This window comes from Zalophus californianus, chromosome 2 (genome assembly GCF_009762305.2).
Source record: "Zalophus californianus isolate mZalCal1 chromosome 2, mZalCal1.pri.v2, whole genome shotgun sequence".
NCBI classification, from domain to species: domain Eukaryota; kingdom Metazoa; phylum Chordata; class Mammalia; order Carnivora; family Otariidae; genus Zalophus; species Zalophus californianus.
Genome location: NC_045596.1, coordinates 33,741,162 through 33,760,856, shown reverse-complemented (window position 1 = coordinate 33,760,856; position 19,695 = coordinate 33,741,162). Strand labels below are relative to the sequence as shown.

Genomic DNA, 19,695 nt, shown 5'->3' with positions numbered 1-19,695 from the left:
CAGCCTTCGATCAGATTCTAGCAGGTGCTTATTTCCTGTGTGACCTTGGGCAGTTCAGCTACACATTCCAAACCTGAGCTTCTCACCTGGAAAACAAGAAAGGTGGCTTCTGCCTTGCAGGGCCACGAGCACCTGTCCTGCTACGCGTTGTAGAGCGTGCAGCATTTAGAAGGTGACCGGTAAATGTCAGTGATCTCCTTCAGGCTTCTCCACAAGTCCAGACTCTCAGTTTTGTGTGTCAGGTAGCACAGAGTAAGCACTTGATAAACGGTCACCACTAGGAGGATGGTGACGATTATATGGGAAGATGTCTAATGTGATCGACTTGCAGGTTGATGTTTAAATATGCACATCCACATAATTTGTTCCTTGACATTCTGGAAACACGGGGCTCCGTCTCTTGTTTGAATCCACCTCTGCTCAACTTTTTCATTGATAAAAATAGGCCTCATACTGCCAGCCTGGTTCCTGGGCAGGACATGACTCATACACGAACCATGTACGCACTAAGTCACAACCCTGGAGGCCTGTGTCTGGCACCAGCGATGACTCTCTGGAGATCCCGGCCATTAAGAGGTGGAAGCAGGCTCCTTGGCTGGCATCTTTGCTGCATGAGACTGCAGTGGGCTGGTGATTAAAACACCAGACTGGATTTCCTCCAGAGAATGAATCTTCCTGTTAGCCAAGTGGAGCATCCGGTTAGACTTCCCTTTCTTTCTGTAAATTAATAAATTGGCATTCTGGTTTTTATTTTTAAATGCATATAAATGGGCCATAATGTCATTTCGATTCGCTCCACCCTGCCGATTAACAAGAGACACCGTGGACCAGATTGGAAATGCTTTTTGATTGCCATGCAACCCTGGCCTTTCTTTAGCTGCAGAAAGCCTTTCCTGGAGGAGAAAGACCTGGACCGTGGCTGAGGAGGCCCAGAGGCCTCAGCCCCACGCTGGGATGCCCCGTGGCCCTTCCTACAGGTTGTTCCAAAGCCTGACCACCCTGGGCCTTCCCACACCACAGCAGTGCTCTGGCCTGCAGGGATGAGCACAGGCGGCAGACTGCTGATTGCACTTCTATTTCCTTTGCCTCCTTGGAGACTCCTTGCCTCCAGCAATCTGTTACCAGCAGGTGGGGGTGGGGGAAGGTGGCAAGGGAGGGAGGGTGGGAGGGAAGGGAGGAAAGAAGGAAGGGTAATGGCGCCCTCCGGTGGACAGTCTGTGCAAGGGCGCCAAGACCACCTCAGGGCTAGTAAGTACTGTGAGTACTCGGAAGTACTCCTTCATGCCCTGCTGGGGGTATTTCCTTCTCCTCAGTGTACTTCTGGACGTGAATTCTCTGGGGCCTCTTCAGAATGGGAGCCGGTCTCCCTGACCTCTGGTATCGCTGTGCTCTAGCTGTTGCATGGTTAGGGCGAGCGCATTGTGTGTCGGGTAAGCAGTGGTAGGTTCTCTCTGGGGTCCCAGGGTGTAGAGCGAGGTATGCCTGCCTGGCTGCCCCTCCTTCAGGAAAGCCAGCGTTGTTGTTGCTCCTCGGAGGCAGCGTGGCAAGCTGGGCTTGAAGGCCAGCCCCACTGTGTACCCGCTGGTTACCTTCGGTTCATATACACCACTGCATTAGTGGACTCGGGCTGCGTGACAAAGTACCACGAGTTGGGTGGTTTAAACAACAGGAATTTTTTTCTCTGTTCTGGAGGCTGGAAGTCCCAAGATCAAGGTGCTGTCAGGTTTGGTTTCTCCCATAGCTCCTTCCTTGGCTTGCAGATGGCACGCATCTCTGTGCACGCATTCCTGGTGTCTCTTTCTCTTCTCTAAGGACATCAGTCCTATTAGATTCAGGCCCACGCTTACGACCTCCTTTAGCCTTAATTAACTACTTAAAGGACCTGTCTCCAAATACAACCACATTGGGGGTTAGGGCTTCAACATACGAATTCAGAAGGGGGCACAATTCAGTCTGTAACAACCACCCTGTGCCTCAGTTTCCTCCTCTGTAAAATAGACATAATAACAGCTTTTGCATATGTTGTCTTACAGATGAAGTTGATTACATAGGTAAGGACAGTATCTGGTATCTGCCCCTGGTACCTGGCACAGAACCCCTAAAACAGGATTTCCTACGTGATAAGAGCACTAGGAGCATCTTTTGTTCTAACGTTTAGTCTTCGATCCTGGTTCCTGAAATAGAGCTCCTAAACCCTTTGGAATTTCCTGGGTGACAGCAGTGTCTTTTGTTCTAATGAGGCGACTCTTGTTGGGCTCCTGGATGGGAAGCTGGTCCCAGGAAGACTAAGCCATGATGAAAAGCTTGAATTTTCAGCCCTACCCCCCATTCTCCAGAGAGGGGAGAGGGCTAGACAGGGAACGGATGGTAGATTGTGCCTATGTGATGAATTCCCCCTAAAAATCCCCAAAGTACGGGGTGTACACAGCTTCCGAGGCGGTATGCTGAAGGGGCTGGGGAGCGGCGTGGTCAGAGGGGGCTTGGAAGCTGGGTGCCCTCCCCACGCCTTGCGCTCTGCAGCTGTCCCATCTGGCTGTTCTCAAGCTATCTCCTTTTGTGATGAACGAGTAATCTAGTAAGGAAACTGGCTTCCTCAGTTCTGTGAGCTGCTCTAGCAAATTAAACCCGAAGAGGAGGTTGTGGGATCCCCCACTTTATAGCCAGTCTGTCAGAAGCACAAGGGACAACCTGGGCTTCTGAGGTCAGGGGGAAGGGCAGTCTCATGGGACTGAGCCCCTAACCTGTGGGATCCGGTGCTATCTCCAGGTATATAGGGTCAGAATTGAGTTAAATTATAGGACACCCAGTGGTATTCTAGAGAACTGCTTGGTGTGAGGGAAAAAAAAACCCACGTATTTGGTGACCAGAAATGTCAGAGCAAAGTGTTCTGTCAGGACTAAAGAGAAACACAGGAGAAATGAGCTTATCTACTCTGTATGTTGTGTCCAGACACACACACACTCCTGATTAACACGTGTGTGTAACAGAGCTGTCTCCACCTCAGCCTTCACCCACCTCCTGCTTCCTCCTCACCACCAAATGCACAAACCGTAGGGTTAAGTATGATATGGTACCCCAAGTCACACCTTTCAGAATGTTTTATGAAGCCTTGAACTGGCCAGAGTTCCTTTAGGGAGTCTGTTTTCTCCTTCCCAACATGGGGCGGGGCGGCGGGGGGGGGGGGGGGGGTCTACCTCTTTCACTTGGTCGTAAGAATTATACCAGATTAAATTGGAAAACTAATAAAGCGCCTCTACCATGGGAGCTCAGTAAATGGAAACTCTATCCCTCTTCATTCTACTTCTGGAAGCCCCTCACCTAAGTACAAGTGAGAATATTTTAAGATAATAATAAATACTTAGAAATATGTTTACGACATATTGACGTTAGGAGTTCCTAGCCGCACAGAAATCTGTATCTTGTGTCTTAAATGAAAAGCAAAACACATTGATGTCATGGTTTCAGCCCTGCACAAGCATGTGTCAAAATCAAGTGCAGTGGCACTGTCCCGCTCCCCAGCATGGCCTGAGACCCTTGTCGCCACCCTCCCTGGCCACGTGAGGGGATAGGAAGGAGCCCAGGCTGCCGTTCTGCACAGCCGGGCTAGCTCATCCTTACCGAAGAGATCTCTCAGTGAGAAGGAATGGGGAGTTTTTGTTTCCCCTGAATAAGAGTGGGGCAGCAAGGACTCCCCAGAGACAGTTAAATATTTAAAGTACATGCAGAATCACATCTCTGTCCACTCCCGTGTGACTGCCCTTGCGCATTCTTTCCAGCACATCACTGGTTCAAACCTCGGTTTCTATAAATCTCAAAATGATTGCATTTCTCAATGTTGTGTGGTGGCAAGTCAGCAAGCACTTCTTACAGAACAGTTGAGGAAGAGTTCCCACAGCCAGGGGCTGCCTTGGGAATGGCACAGAGCGAGAGAAATAAAGACACATCTGCTTAGGAAGAATCCTTATGTATTCATTTAAGGATTTAAAATCACCAAAGCCTGAAATCTGGGGACCCTGCACGGCTCCACATTGTGCATAAGGGGGAATTGGAAACTCTGCTCCTTAACTCCTTAGTGCATCTTTCCTCTAATTGTGTTAAATAACTTAGCTTTGAGTCCCTATTATTGCACGTGCTCTGGGGCATTTCCCAAATACAGAGACTGTGGTTGGTATTCCTGCCCCTTGACCTTGCGTGTTTCCAGAACATTTACTAGGGAGAGAGCTTCTTGTTTGCTGGTGGCAGAGGTAACCCAGGCTGGGAATGACCCTCCATGAACCGACCAGCCAGGAGTGAACAAGCAAACCGGCACGGAGATGAATATCGCAGACAACAGTTCAATCACAAATCCGTCCTCCATGCCTGGTCCATTGTAAGCAGTACGTGCGGGTCATCTATTATTATGGGTGGTATCTGTTATCAGGACTGTCCTCTTTGTAGAAGGCCCTGTCAGATGTTAACAAAGCCTATGTTTTCCAGCAGGGTTGTCTTGTTCTGAAAGATAGGAAGGGGGGATATTAAGTAAATGGACCTAGTGGGCCTAGGGTCCCCAAGGGCCAGGCGTCTTGTTTTGTGCCCCATTGCTCACCATGTTGTCCACAGTTAGGGAGAAACGGCAGGAACAACTGAAGCGCTCATTGGGGTCAGTGTAGAAATGCTCTCTGGTCCTCCCTGGCTGCCGGGGTCATGCTGAATAATTAAGCAGGCTGATTCCCTGCTTCAGCCGGACGGAGAAGCAGGTCACGCTCCACTCTGCAGTCCCTGGGCACCTCTCCAGCGGAGCCCACCGCGATGCTGGACTTAGAAAGCATTTCAGTGTTCCAAAAAGAAAAGCAATAGCACATAAAGCCTCATTATATTAAAAACAGTGAGCATGATGACAGTGGTTTACATTCCTCCACGTAATGACCAAAAACACCGATTAACTAAAGACTTCCCTATTATGGAGGCAGTGTCCAATGAAGGTATGTTGAATCTTAAAAAGCCTGTGCTTTTTTCTTTTAAAGATTTTACCTATTTATTTTTGAGAGAGAAAGCGTGCGCACATTTGCAAGCGGGGCAGGGGGAGGCAGAGGGGGAGAGAGAGAGAGGCAGAGAATCTCAAGCAGACTCTGCACTCTCGATCTCACAACCCTGAGATCTTGACCCTAGCCGAAATCAGGAGTCAGACACTTAACCCACTGAGCCACCCAGGTGCCCCGAGCCTGTGCTTTTTTAGAACAGACTCTGTAAAAGTCATTTGGAGTCACAGCCCTTTGCTTCCTCACTGCTTTATTTCTCAGCGAAATCTGGACATTCAGAAGACTGGCCCCTGGGCAGAAACCGGGCTCGTGTTGTGTCCATGGCATGCAGTATCTGGGAAATGAAAGGGTGGAGGGCTGTTCTTAACTCTTAGAGAAACATTTCAGAACATAGGATATCAAATGTAATGAAGGTGCTCTAAATGGCTATGTTATCCTGGCCACCAGGATAGAAAAAAGAAAAAAAAAAAAGATACTCTGACTGTTTATATGTGGGCTATATGATCATTAAAAATGTTCTTCTTGGGGCGCCTGCGTGGCTCAGTCGGTTAAGCGTCTGCCTTCAGCTCAGGTCAGGATCTTGGAGTGCCGGGCTCCCTGCCCAGCAGGGAGTCTGCTTCTCCCTCTGCCCCTCCCCCTGCTTGTGCACATGCGCTCTCTTTCGCTCTCACTCTCTCTCTCAAAGAAATAAATCTTAAAAAGAAAAGGTTGTTCATAGTCATGTGTAGCAAGAAGACGTGTTTTCCTTGCACCTGGCCCCATGAGCATGGATAGAAGAGGGCCCCGCAGAACAGCTCCACATCACCCCGGCAAGAGCCGGGATCACCATGTTCTTGGGCTCCAGGGCAGAATGCCAGTGTCACGTCCGCAGGAAGTCCAAGTGCCCTTCCCAAAGTTCCGCCCGCTCCCTGGGGCTTGGGTTGACTTCCCCGTCTCCGCTTGGAGGCCTTTGCCTATTGCTCTTTCTCTGCCAAGCATCTCCCCGGGGGAGGGGACACCCTTCTCTTTCAGTTCCCCCTGCACGTCAGCCATCTCTTTGTAGCTGGCTTTGGCTGGAGCACCGAGGATAATGGAGGGGCTCACAGTGCATCAAAAACGGGGCATTGGGTTTCCCTCCTCTTTACAGGCCACCTGCTCAGAGACTGTGCTTCCTTCCCCAGAGGTTGTACAGCCCATTCTCCCTGCCCCCACTTCCCTTCATGCCCATTTCTTCTGCTCGCCCCTAACTGCCTGCTCATTTCTTACGTAGAGCCACTGAACCATTCTCCTCCTCCTCCGCTTCTCAAAAAAGAACTCTGCTGCCACCCGGGAAGCTCTTTCTACCCCTCAACCGTGCGTCTTCATGGATGTCTTGATGACTGAGTGCTCTGGTTTCTAACTCCCCTGGAATTCTTTTAAAATACTTCATACTCTCCGAGCCTTTGGAAAGTTAGTGAAAGCTTCGGACCCTTTTGCATAATATGGAAACACGCAAATAATTGGGGGTATATTTTCATGAGGTTTAGAAGCCCATCCATGGATCCCCCCCCTCCAGAGCCGTGGACTCTTGGTCAGACCCCCTGAGGTAGGCCAAGGAGATGGAGCCTGCCCTTCTGAAGAGGACAGAGCCTCCCCCACTCCTCCCCAGGCCCTGTTGTCCCCCCCACCCCCAGCCACTGAGGTGTGTATCATGTATCATGAGTTGGAAAAAGAAGCTCATGTATCATGAGCTTGTATCATGAGTTGGAAAAACAAGACAGGATCGACTGGCTGGCTGTTGGTGGCATTCCCCAATCCCCACACACTTGACAAGGACCGAAGACCTTGAGGAAATAGCGGCCACCTTTTTCTCAATCAGCCCCTTCGGGCCAGACCCTGTAAAGGTACTGAGCATAGGCCATCCCATTTAATCATGCCAGTGACCTCCAGGAGGTCCGTATCATTGTACTCACTGCGGCAGGCATGGAAACTGAGGCTCACCGAGATTGCATAACTTGGCTCAGATCACCCAACTTGGGATTTGTTCCTTGAAAACCTGGGGCCTAAACCACTATGTTCATGCCCCTCCCCTTATTCATCTTGTTCATGTCCCTGGAGCTGCGTGACCTGTGGTGTTACAGCCAAATGAATTCATCCTTCCTGTTTTTTATTTTTTTAAAGATTTATTCATGTATTTGAGAGAGAGAGAGTGGGGAGAAGGGGCAAAGGCAGAGGGAGAGAGAGAATCTCCAGCAGACCCCATGCTGAGCACAGAACCTGATGTGGGGCTCGATCCCACGACCCCGAGATCATGACCTGAGCCAAAATCAAGAGTTGGACACTTCACCACCTGAGCCACCCAGGTGCCCCCTTCCGGTTTTTTTAAATACACAGAGCAGAGCCTTTGGTCTCTTTGGTTCATTGATGTATCTCTAGGACCTGGCTTATAGTAGATGTTAGCGTGTGTTTGTTAACTGAATGAATCCATCCATTCTACAAAGCTCAGCTCAATACCACATCCCTCAAGTAGCTGTCCAGGGGTGCCTGGGTGGCTCCATCGGTTAATTGTCTGACTTCGGCTCAGCTCATAATCTCTGGGTCCTGGGATCCAGTCCCGAGTCAAGCACAGGGCAGGCTCCGTGCTCAGTGGGGAGTCTGCTTCTCCCTCTCCCTCTCCCTCTCCCTCTGCCCCTCCCGACTCGCGTGCACACACGCTCTCTCTCAAATCAATAAAATGTTAAAAAAAAAAGCTATCCAAAATGTTCTTTCTCTGAGTTAAAAAAAAAAAAAACGAAAAAACAAAACTGCCCTTCCATGAGCAACCGACATGTCTGCGTCCCCTTATTTCACGTTGTCGTGTTATGGATTCCTACTTGGTGTCTGTTCCTTTACAGGCTCCTGGAGAGTGAAGCTATGTCGACTCATTTCTGTCTCCAGGAACTAATAGGCCCTCAGTAAATGTTTATTGACTTGAATATACAGTTGTTATTGTCCTGCAGGGTAATTAGGCTTAAATGGTAAGTCACTCCCATAAATGAGTGTTAATTAGGATTACAGGTATAATGCTAGATGAAATTGTAGCTTTCCTCTAGGAACTTTTTTAGTTTTTTAGTATCTATGATTTAATGTTGCTGTGGATTTGAGTATCACTTCCCTTTTTGTCATTGCTCCTCAGTAGTCACAGAGCACTGACCTTGATCCGGGCATTGAAGGTGCCGCTTTGTGGATGTGGGCTCATGGAAGCACCACGTTCCCTGGTGCCGTGCACTGAGCTGGCTCGCCTGGACGGAGACGAGCCTGGACCCTCCTGTCCCAACAGCTCGGCTTCCCTCGTCTTTCCCCTCCCCCATCCCCGTCCCCCCAGATAGTCCCAGGACAGGCCCCCCAGGCCCCTGCCCACACGTTCTCCTCTTGCTTGTCCTCATTAAAGCTCCGGGAAAGGAAACCTAGACCACCTCCGAGAGAACAAAGAACAAAATGAGAGGGCCTCCTGGATCGCGCGCGCGCGCGCGCGCGCGAGAGAGAGAGAGAGAGAGAGAGAGAGAGAGAAAGAGAAAGAGAAGAAACTGAACATTTGCTGCAGGCCAGCCACGTTCCCTTTCTGATTGACTTTGGATCTCCTAGAAGCTCTGGGAGCCTGTTACCACCGTTTTTCACCTGAGAACACTTAGATTCGTGGAGGCTGAGCACCCACTGATGGGGATGTAGGAATTCAAACCCAGGACTGTCTGGCCAGTAGGAACCAAGGCTTTGTGCTGCGTTCTGTCCCTCCACACATGTGTTTGGAAATGGATTTCCCCAGGTGTGTGTCTCTGTTAATATAGGACTCAAGAGAAAATGAAGTGGAAATGTGACGTGTGTTTCCAACCAAGATAAGACAACGTGATTTCAGTGCAGAGGAGAAATGGGAGAGAAGGACGCCTCTGGCCAAGGCTGCGTCGCTGCTAATTCAGCCACGGTGCTCGTTCCCCTAATGCCAGTGGGGACTAAGGGGGCAGCAGAAACTCTGCCCAGTTACTCCTCACAACGTGTGACAGGCGGTTGGGAGACACGGATTTTTCGTATCAGATGAAGAAACTGAGGCGCAGAGATTTTAACTAACTTGCTCAAGATCACGAATACTAAGTGGCGGTCTTGGGAGTTCCACCCACATTTTACTTTCAGTACCAGTCTTAGGGACAGCATGACTTTGGGTGAGGAAAGGGGTCTTAGAGACCAGAAGTGACTTCCCCAAAGTCATGACTTAAATCCAGATTCGTCTGATGACACTGTCCATTCCCTGAACTGCTTCTCATTTTTGCCATTTTGGTAAAGAGCTATTGAAAAATGAACACTGGGGCACCTGCCTGACTGGCTTGGTCAGTGGAGCATGTGACTCTTGATCTTGGGGTTGTGAGTTCGAGCCCCACATTGAATGTAGAGATTAAGAACAAAATCTTGAAAAATGAACATCAGTCAAAGTGCAAATGTTGGGAGGTTTTTGTAAATTTTGAAAAAAAGTATTTCAAAAGTAAGGTTAATTAAATATTTGATTTTTTTTTTTATTGACTATTTTGGCTCTTCCCATAGTCTGAAACAAGTGTTTTTTCCCAGAGCTGATAGCATCGGACATCATCATCTCCAAGCTTAAGGAAAAGTGGTGGTGGTTGTAAACCTTCTCCACCACAGGGGGGCAGCACCAAACAGCACAGGTTGCTCTCGGCGGCTTGGTTCCTTGGGAGGACAAACTCGGTTAATCCGCTTACACGTGGTTCCTCTTATTAAAGCCATGGCGACCAGTGGTGAGGCTTTATGGATCAGAAACCAAATTACAACAGCAGCAAAACTGCACAAGGAAAATTACTTAAATTCCTTGTAATCATATAGTTAGGACTCTTGTTTTCTTTTTATCAGCGTGACATACAATATATTTCACGTACCATTGGCATTTCTTAGCCAAGAAAAATACCCTTGAATTTTAGTGAGCTTGTTTAAATTGAGATCCAAGTATTCTTGAACTCAAGGGACAAAAAGCAGCCAATATTCTTTTTTACCTTCCTTGTTGCTGATAAATTCTTTTGAGTATTTACAGGCTGTAGGATTTTGTAGCAGGCAATTAAAGAGAGTGGGAAAATGTGTTCCTGGCTTCTAGTTTTAAGGGCATATGACCACCCCGCAGTGTTTTACTGTTCACCTCTGCTGGGATCACCAGACGCTCAACTGATAGCAGCTTCTGTTGATCTTGAACCCTATTTCCGCTTGGGCACATCACAGTAGCCTATCCAAACCTCTGTTTTCCACACCAGAGGCTGAATTCACTGGAATTTGACCAGAGTGACTATAATAATTTACTATCCAAACTGGGACCCTATTGAGAGTAAAAGGAGCCACTCAGTAATTTTGCTAGAACAACAAACATAAACCAGAACTGTCCTGGGGACAATTGGAACGTGTGGTCCCACTCACTACAAATCATATCCTTTCCTTTTCCCCCCTTTAATGACTCCAGCTAAAATTTATTGTAGCACTTTGTTCATTTGCTCTTTCCATTCAACAAATGTTCACTGAGTTTTCTTTCCATTTTTATAAATGAAAAAAAGATTGGGATTTTATAAATCACTTGGCAGGATCACAGTACCAGTAAATCAGAGCTAAGATTTCAACCAGGCTGTCCCTGCTCTGGGCCATGTACACTCAAAACTCTACCGATGTTGCTGACTGTTCTTGAGCCTTTCTGTGGACGTAGCCCCATCTGACCCTGTCCTTCCAGTAAAATCTCAAGCATATAGAGAGTGGTTAAGAGTGGGAGCCCAGAACCCTGAGTTCTCCACTTACTGGCCTTGTGCTTCATTCTCTTTCCTCACCTATAAAATGGGTACACACACATAATTATTTATTATAATAGGATTATTATTAATCAAATAATCCTATTTGATGATTGGATTTGATTATTAATATTCAAAGGATTAAAATAAGGAGTAAATGAATTAATACCTTTGACATTTGAACAATGTCTTGTTTGTTGTGTCAGATGATACAACTCTGCTGTGCTTATTTTCTGCTATTAAAGTAGGTTGGGATGATAAACCTGTTCTCCAAACTGGGAGAGTTTCCATTTCTTTTTTGACGCTGGAGGAGAGCACTAGAGGAGTGTGATACTGTGATTTATAAGAAAAATATGTATTTGGTTGTTAAGATATATTTCTCATGTGTTTGGTCTTTGGTTCCTGGCTCACAGCTCCCCAAACCCTTGGAATTTCCTAAGTGCTGAGAGTGAGTAAAGGTCTTTTGTTATGTGAATGATTTGATGTTTGGAGAGCACCTAAGGCTGGGGGCTGCTCACCAGTGGACCCCACCAGGTGTTTAGAGAGTTGAACTTTCAGTCCCACCCCCCACCCCACCCCCATCCCCTGGGCTCCTGGAGACGGGCGAGAAGGCTGGAGATTGAGTTCCATCACCAGTGACCAGTGGTTTGATCAATCATGCCCTTGTAATGAAGCCTCCATTTCCACACCAGCGGCTGAATTCACTGGGATTTGACCAGAGTGACTATAATAATTTACCCCAAAAGATGGTGAACATATGCAGATTGGGGAGAATAGGGTTGCCCGGAGCAGGTGTGGAAGCTAGTAAGTAAAATGTTTCTGAGTTCTGTGAGCTGCTCTAGCAAATTAATTGAATCTGGGGAGCGATCTATAATCTGGGCTTGTGGCTGGCATCTGAAGTCCGTGGCGGAGGGGGGGCGCCGGGGGACAGTCTTGTAGGACCAGCCCCTTAACCTGTGGGATCTGATGCTGTCAGCGGGTAGTCGGAATTGAGTTGAACTGTAGGACCCCCAGTCTGAGAACTGCCTGGTGGTGTGTGGACAAACCCCACACTTTTTTGGCGAAGGTGGGAAAGCCGAGTTTTTCATTAGAAGGCGGGCTGTAACAAGATCAGAATGGCAGGCTGGAGTGGGTTGCGGCAGTGTGCTTTTACTGACCAGCAGGGAGGCTGGTGAGCTACACGGTGCTTCCTGCAGGAGGCACAAAGGGAAACTTAGGGCATAGCCCCTGGAAGTCGTGAACAGGGGAAGGTGGGCTGTGGCGCGCGGAGCTGACACATCCACTGGGAGCAGCACAGCTCGGTCTCAGGTGAAGGGGGCAGAGCTGAAGACGGGGGTGGCAGGCCAGCTGCTGACCGAGGCCGCCCTCAGAGGGTCCCCAGCTGGCCCTGGTGCCTGTGGGCCTCCTCTTCCCCTTGGGCTGGTTTCCCTGCGCCGGGTGCACAAGCACAGATGACACGTGAGGGCGTCTTCCAGAAACTTCCCTCAGAACCCGGAGTGCCGAGTAGCTTTGGCGGCTGTCCCAAGGACCTCTTGTGGGTGTCTTTGTGGAAGGCATCGTATCCACCGTCAGGCAGGGCTGCTGTTCTGTTCCGGGTGGTTTTGCAGATACCTACCTGCATCCTCTCTAGGACAGGAGGGTCTGTGTGGTGTTTCCTTAAATAGATTGTCTTTGGTATTTTGGTGGGGTTTTTTTCCCCCTTGAAAGTGTGGTTAGCAACTCAGACAGGAGGCAGCCGTCGGGGCATGAGCATGAGACAGGGAAGGTTGAACTGAACCGAATGTGGTCACTTTGGGACGGTGTGTAGCATTTCTTCCTTTGGTTGGCGGCGAGTCCTGTTCCCTCACTTGGTTCTTGAGTTTGGCCAAGAAGGAATTCAGGGCCAAACTCACGCAAGCAAGCATTTAACAGTGTTCAGAGCAAAAGTACACTGTAGGTGGGCTAGCAGGCGGGCCGAGAGGTGGCTGCTTCATGGGGGGTCAGGGTTACTTGGTTTATAGACTTGCATGAGTTTTGAGGTCAGAGTGAGGGCCGTCTCGGGCCAAGGGGGACTCCCGTCACCTCAGGGACTCCTCCCACAGTTGGGGAAGGGAAGGTTTTGGTCCTATATGGTCCTTGTTGGAACTGCCAGGGCAGCCCTGCCCTGCAAGCGGGGGTGCGGTCAGCACCTCAGTGTAAATGTAGTATAATGGAGCCAGAGAGTACTTTAGGACAGCGGTTATAGGAAAGAACGATGCATGTTCCCGGGGTTTTGCCCCGCTGTTGGCGTTCCGGAGATGGTTGGCAATTTCTGCCTTTTTCAACAGCCGGCCAGTCCTGCTCAATGCTCCTATCTAGCCAACTGCCTCCTCTATCAGTCTGATTATGAAGTTCATTCCAGAAACTTTACAAGATAACTCTGAGAGCCAGCCTGCCGGCTCCCCCCAGCCCGCAGACACGTGGCCCCTTGTCTGCCCTGCCCCTGCTGGGGAGGTAGGCGGCTTCTTCGGCTCTTGTGCAGCTTGGGAGGGACCCCCCATTCCGGCTACCTGGTGTCCCTGGCAATTGGCAGCAAGCAGATCTGTGGCCGAATTAGCCCTCGCATGTCCCATGAGTTTCCCTTTTTTTATACATCTTTGAATTTTCTTGTTGCAACATGCATATGATACTTTTTATATTTTGAAACAGTTGAATGACTGAACTTTAGAAAGGAAGGCAAGGAGTGTGATCTCAAAATATCTCGAAAGGATAAAAGAATAAAAGGAACTTGTGCTGTAGGGTGTCTTGCGAGCTTGTGCGTTGTGCAGGCTTTCAGGATTTGGTGCTAATTGCATATGCTATGGAACCTGAGACCTAGTATCACGAGAGCACATTTTTTTCCCCATCTTACCTCATTTCTGGGTATTAGAGAATACATTTTGCTTCATCATTATTAGAAACAAGTGCCAAACACGTATTTAATTCTTTTTCTTTCCCATTGTCTTTTTCTGGGTGTTTATTTAACATGTAGCAGATCTCATGGGTGTTGCATTTCTTACTATTTAAAAAAAAAACAACCTGCCTTATCATAGATAAAGGAGCTTAAAAATCCTCATACTCTTTAGTGCTATAATTCTACTTCTAGTAATCTACTCCAAGAAAAAAATCTGAACACACACACATATACAGAAAAGTAGGCAAGAAGATATTTATCACTGCATTTTTTAAAGATGTTATTTATTTAACAGAGAGAGAGAGAGAGAGAGAGTACAAGCAGGGGGAGCATCCAAGGGAGAGGGAGAAGCCGGCTCTGTGCTGAGCAGGGAGCCCGATGTGGGGCTTGATCCCAGGACCCGAGCCAAAGGCTCATGCTTAACCAACTGCGCCACCCAAGTGCCCCATCACTACATTTTTTTTAAGAACAAAAGGCAGGGGCGCCTGGGTGGCTCAGATGGTTAAGCATCTGCCTTCAGCTCAGGTCATGACCCCAGGGTCCTGGGATCGAGGCCCAAATCGGGCTCCTAGCTCAGTGGGGAGCCTGCTTCTCCCTCTCCCTCTGCCTCTCCCCCCTGCTTATGCTCTCTCTCTCTCTGTATCTCTGTGTCTCAAATGAATAAATAAAATCTTTAAAAAAAAATAGCAAAAGGCAGTCACAATTTAATTTTCTAGCAATAGAGGATTTGTTTGCTGGATGTGATGATCGGGCCATTATGTAGTGATTGCAGATGCATTAGGCATACCTGGCAGGGGATTTTGGTAAGTTGGTGGAGCTCGGCCGCGGTCAGTGCGCGCCTTCATGCCCTGTGCTTTGTCTTGCAGTGTTTTGCTGTGCGCTCTCTGGGATGGGTGGAAATGGCAGAGGAGGACCTCGCCCCTGGCAAAAGTAGCGTTGCAGTCAACAACTGTATCAGGCAGCTTTCTTACTGCAAAAATGACATCCGGGACACAGTCGGCATCTGGGGAGAGGTGAGTAACCCATGGAAAGAATTAACGGCAGGCTCGCTCACACTCTGCTGTGCTTTGTGCACCCCCAGAGCTCTGCGAGACGTGCTACTGAGGGAATTTTATCAGGTGCATTTCCCCAGAAAGACAGGTAGGGTGGGCGTGGTGTACCCTTTGATGTATCTGTTTGCTCTCCCAGATCCCGGTGAGGACTGGGCCCTGGAAGAGAACGTTGGTCCGTGTCTACACAACAGGGTCTGACCGGGTATCCCCAAGTCCCAGGGATGTATGGATGGGTGCTAGGGTCCAGAAACCCCTAAACTTGCATGCAAAACTGGACACACCATTATATAAGAAGGAAAGGAGATGCTGTCTGAAAGTATGTTCTCAAAGGAGAATGTGACCCCTACACATACACACAAAAATGCTGATGTCCCTTGTACTCTAAAAGTTGATGCATTATCCTTTTATAACACATTCTGCTTTATTTATAATCTGAAAATCAATGTTATACCTGAGTGTTTAGAATTGATAACTATATATTCTTTCTCCCTTTGAACAAAATAATTCTGCTTTGAAATGTTAGTTGACATCATTTCAGAAAGGAAAGTAATAAGTAAAAATACCCAGTTCGTATAAAAATCATGTCAAACAAGAAAAGCTATATGCCTGCCATGCTCTGAGACCAATAGAACAGGTATATCGAAAGCGTCTCGAAATAGTGCGTGCTACATGAGCCCCCTGCTCTCGAACCTTGCCCAGTTCATACAGAGCATTGGCAGCTCTTGGATGGGGCTCTTTGGAGCCCCGAGCAGCACTGTCATAATGGGAGGGAGGGAGGGAGGTTCCCAAGGCTTCCCATGGAAGAGTCTACGTACCTTAGAATGGGGCTGAGCTGCATTACCATTGAGACTTTTAGATCTCAAGCACAGGGAGAAAGAAGGAAGAATTTTCTCCTGTCCAAGAAAGGGCTGAGCTGCATTGCCATCCAGACTTTTAGATCTCAAGCACAGGGAGAAAAAAGGAAGAAATTTCTCCTGTCCAAGAAAAGGACGTCTGTTTGGTTTCTGCCTTTACCATGCTTTCACTGCATTACTTCCCACCTCCCACCCAAATACCCAGACATGTCTTTCCCACCAGATTATCTACTTGCCTTCTCTCTCCTTCAGTCAAAATGCTTTTCCACCAAAAGAACAAATCTCAGCTAGGATTTAGAAGAAATGTTGGCATAATTCATACTAACGTGTGAATGGCTGATGAATACCACCAAGTACTTGCCACCCAGTACTTAGAAGAGCTTAGTAAGATTCTAAAGGAATCTCCAATTGGCAGGATACCTACAGGAGAGAGAACTTTGTATGGGGAGATAGGGCGAGGGGGCAGCCATGCCTGAAAATCCTGTGTCTTCCCACCTAGTTAGCCCCGCTAAGCCATTCCTATTTTTCTCAATTCTTCCTTCTTCTGAACAATAAATTCTTCAGGCGGTGAGTGCTTCTAGCTCATGGTGTATAAAGTAGAGCTCAACACTGAGGGTGAGGAACTCTGCCTTTTTGCCATGCCCCACCACATACAGCACAACTTCTTAAACGTCTGTTGAGTGGCTAACTGAAAATAAAGCCATGACTGTTGGATGAGTGTCTCATCTGTAGATGACAGCTGCGTCAGCGTTGCTGTTTGGGTAACAAAAACCGATTGGCAAGACTTTACAGTGGTCAACCAGGAGCTGTGGTGTGTTGATGGGAAAAGCGATAGGATGAGCCTGGGAAGACGTGTATGTGCTGAATGACTCCTCAGGAGCCAAGCCATATTTTCGTTCAGGGACACGCCACGTTCAACCAGCCATTCTCACATTAGACTACCCGCTGGATGTCGTTGTTGGTTCTGCCCAACAATGCAGGGAGGGTCAGTCTTGTTAACCCATGAAGACAGTCTCTGTGACCTTTGGGAGGACCGGTGGGGGTTTCTAAGCGGAGTTAGCCCAAAGGAAACACAACACCCTGCTCAGTGAGGGGGACCAGGTCTCCCTGTGGGTGACATCCCGTAAAGCGTGAAAACAGAGGCTTTCAAAGTCTGTTAGTGTCTGCAGGGTGTTTGCCACGAAGCAGCTGCACGGAGATGGGGTGGTGGTGACCAGGTGGGAGTTGTCCTGGGGGCTGCTCACTAGCGGGTCTGGCGGGAGGTCTCTTAGGCTGCGGTCAATGCTTCATTCCTGGGGGAGGGCAGAGAGAGGGGAGGAGGTACCAGACATCTATCAGTTCTCCCAAACAGCTGTCCGTTCTCCCAAAGCGTATCACCTGCTTGGCACCGGCAGGACCTGGGACCTGCCCCCTCCCCTGTTCCCAGCTCTCCGGGGCTCAGCGATCTTGCTTCTCCTGAAGACTGCCAAGCAGCTGGCCTCAGCTAAGGCTGGAGGAAAGGAGACAGCGTCCTTTAGTGAACAGCAGATGTTTAATAATTTCTCAAATTATGCCCGAGGAATTACAAGGAGAATAAAGTTGAATAGTCTAGCGTTCTTGCCCCCAAAGAGCCAGCCCACGTGAGGAGACAGGAGCAATGCAAGCGATGAGAAGCCTCGGCCTCCCACTGCATTGGTATTACGGTAGTATCTGTGTCACTCAAGGCCTCCCAGCTTCTGGAGCAAGTTGCCTAACCTTGAAGCCTCAGTTTCCCTACCTGTTAATTGGAGGTAATAACACACCAAGCTCTCAGGGCAAGTTGGAAGGGTCGCGAACCAGTGTGCCCCAAGCCCATGGCATAATATCTGAGATGTGATCAAGTTCTAGAAATGTTAGCTGTTGTACTACCAAGCGAGTCACAAAGCACCTGTGATTGGTCAGCCAAATCACCTAGATGTGAAGTGCTGTCAACACCAAGAAGGGATGGAATGGTTGTGGTTGGGGGAAGGCCGTCAGGGGCAGGCCTGGTAGGGTCTGACCAGAGAGGAAGGGACGGAGACACAGGTTATGAGAATGACAGGCCTGGCATTAGCGAAAGACCAGATTCTCCAGGGAACCACCCATTAGCCTTTTTTCTCAGAGCCAAGATTCAGAATTGTAAATAATTAAAAACAAGAGCCGACTAGAAGGCAGGCTGGGGACACATTTCAGAGGGCGTGGAGAGGGAGAGAGGAACTAGGTATGTGTGAGGCATATGAAAGATTTATGCATATTTTAGTCAGGAGAGGATGTTGCTCTCTTAGGAAAACAAATTACAGACTCAAAAGTGTGGCTTCCTTTGATCGCTGCAGTGATGTCCCTAGATAGCCGTGTCACCAAGCATAGATTCCTGAGGAAGAGAGCCTGTTTTCTCGTTGACTCCCAGGGGAAAGACATGTACCTTATCCTGGAGAACGACACGCTCAGCCTGGTGGACCCCATGGACCGCACCGTGCTCCACTCTCAGCCCATCGCCAGCATCCGAGTGTGGGGCGTGGGCCGCGACAATGGCCGGTGAGTACCCAGGGGTGCTGCCGTCACCTGTCACCTCAGCACTGAAGTGTGGTCTCGCTGTTGTTGCCCATCACTGAACATCAAAGGGGACAATAGACTGTCCTTAGAAATGTAAAAAAGAAAAGCACATCTCTCTCCTTGCCTCCTAAACCTTCCCTTCACGGTTTCTGAACCTCAGACCTGTTGTCGGCTCTGGATCCTGTCTTCGAGTTCTGCGTATTTCTCCTCCTGCTCATGCTCCTCATCTCAGTTGCCAACTCACCCAGGCTCTCTGGACCCCTGCCCTTCCTTTTCTCTCTTTGCAGTCTGGGTTCATCTTGGCCGTTTCAGAAGCCCTCCTGGTGGTGCTTCCTTCCTGGAGGGCTTGCTTGAAGGGAGAGGTTGTGCCACAAGCTTTAGATCATTAAACCACGGTGAGCAGGAACTTCTGGGGTTTGGGGTCGGCTGAACTTTGTAACCATTTGAAATGTCCAGTCACGTCAAGATTCCATTCAGTGTGTGTTTCTCTGACATTCTACCGAAAATTTGTTATTTATAGCAAGTGCTTCTTAGACGTGTGGTGAATTGTCTGTTCTCCAGGATGACTGGAAATAAGGAAGTTCAAATACATATATATTCTAAATAATGAAGTAACAGTTATTGCAGACATCATCCTTGGATACCATTATTAAGTAACTGGGCTACGTTGAATGCATTTAGCTCTTAAATTATAGCTCGTCTTTGGCAACTCCCAAAGTACCTGAGGATCTCCTAGCATTTAGGGATCAGGTATAGGATAATTAATTATTGCTTTGTTGAAAATGGACGAAAGGAGGTGAAAATCCCAGATGAGAGAAAGATGACCCTGTGGGCTTGTGGTTCCATTCCTGGGCATTCTGGTTTATTGGGTCATGAGATCCTCTGTTGGGGGCTCTGCCTTGGCTTATCCCACCCGGCCTTTGGCTACCAGGGCTGGGCATTTGTGGGTTCAGTAGTCTTCTGATGCTGTTCCAAGTCCCAAGCCAGAAAGAAAAAATGGTTACACACTTCTCGGTCTCAGAACAAGCATTTTTGCTATAACCAGGCATAAGAAACGGTCTGCAAAAGAGAAGGCTGAAGTGTCTTCTGACCTCTGATTGGATAAACCTTCCTGGGAGCACAGTTGTGTCTTTGAGCTTCTGTCACAGAGTGATGAACGCAGTGGCAGTTGGGCCAGGTGCATGGGGGGTGGGGGGCCGGGGTGGGGGAATGAGTGGATAATTTATGCTACACACCTGTCATTCACTTGCTTGGCAAAACTGTAACACTGCAGTTGATGACTTGACATGAATTGATGAATTTTACAAGGAAAATACCCGATGATGATGTTTGCTCATCATTAGAAATGTTTAGCCTTAACGGAAGGATGTAACCCTGGTCCGTGTCCCCCAGGGTTGTTTTTAAGGCAGGAGCCCCGGTGAGGATCATTATATACATGTACAACTAGATGGGGTTGTGTTTTCTTAGGTTAGGCTGTGAGCAGATTTCACTGGTGACATTTTCATGCTACCCAGTTTTTTAAAGTGAGGCCAAATGCCACAAGTTCAG

The 19,695-nt window shown here is 48.5% G+C and overlaps 1 protein-coding gene across 20 annotated transcripts in view; it reads left to right on the top strand.

The window, feature by feature from the left end:
• Positions 1 to 19,695, top strand: part of APBB2 (amyloid beta precursor protein binding family B member 2) — a 356,077-nt gene that overhangs the window by 270,881 nt on the left and 65,501 nt on the right. For all 20 annotated transcript variants that reach the window (XM_027599383.2, XM_027599387.2, XM_027599390.2 and 17 more), the window contains 2 exons: positions 14,558 to 14,704; positions 18,002 to 18,129. In XM_027599383.2, the coding sequence (XP_027455184.1) occupies positions 14,558 to 14,704; positions 18,002 to 18,129 (275 nt within the window). The remainder of the gene's footprint in view (positions 1 to 14,557; positions 14,705 to 18,001; positions 18,130 to 19,695) is intronic.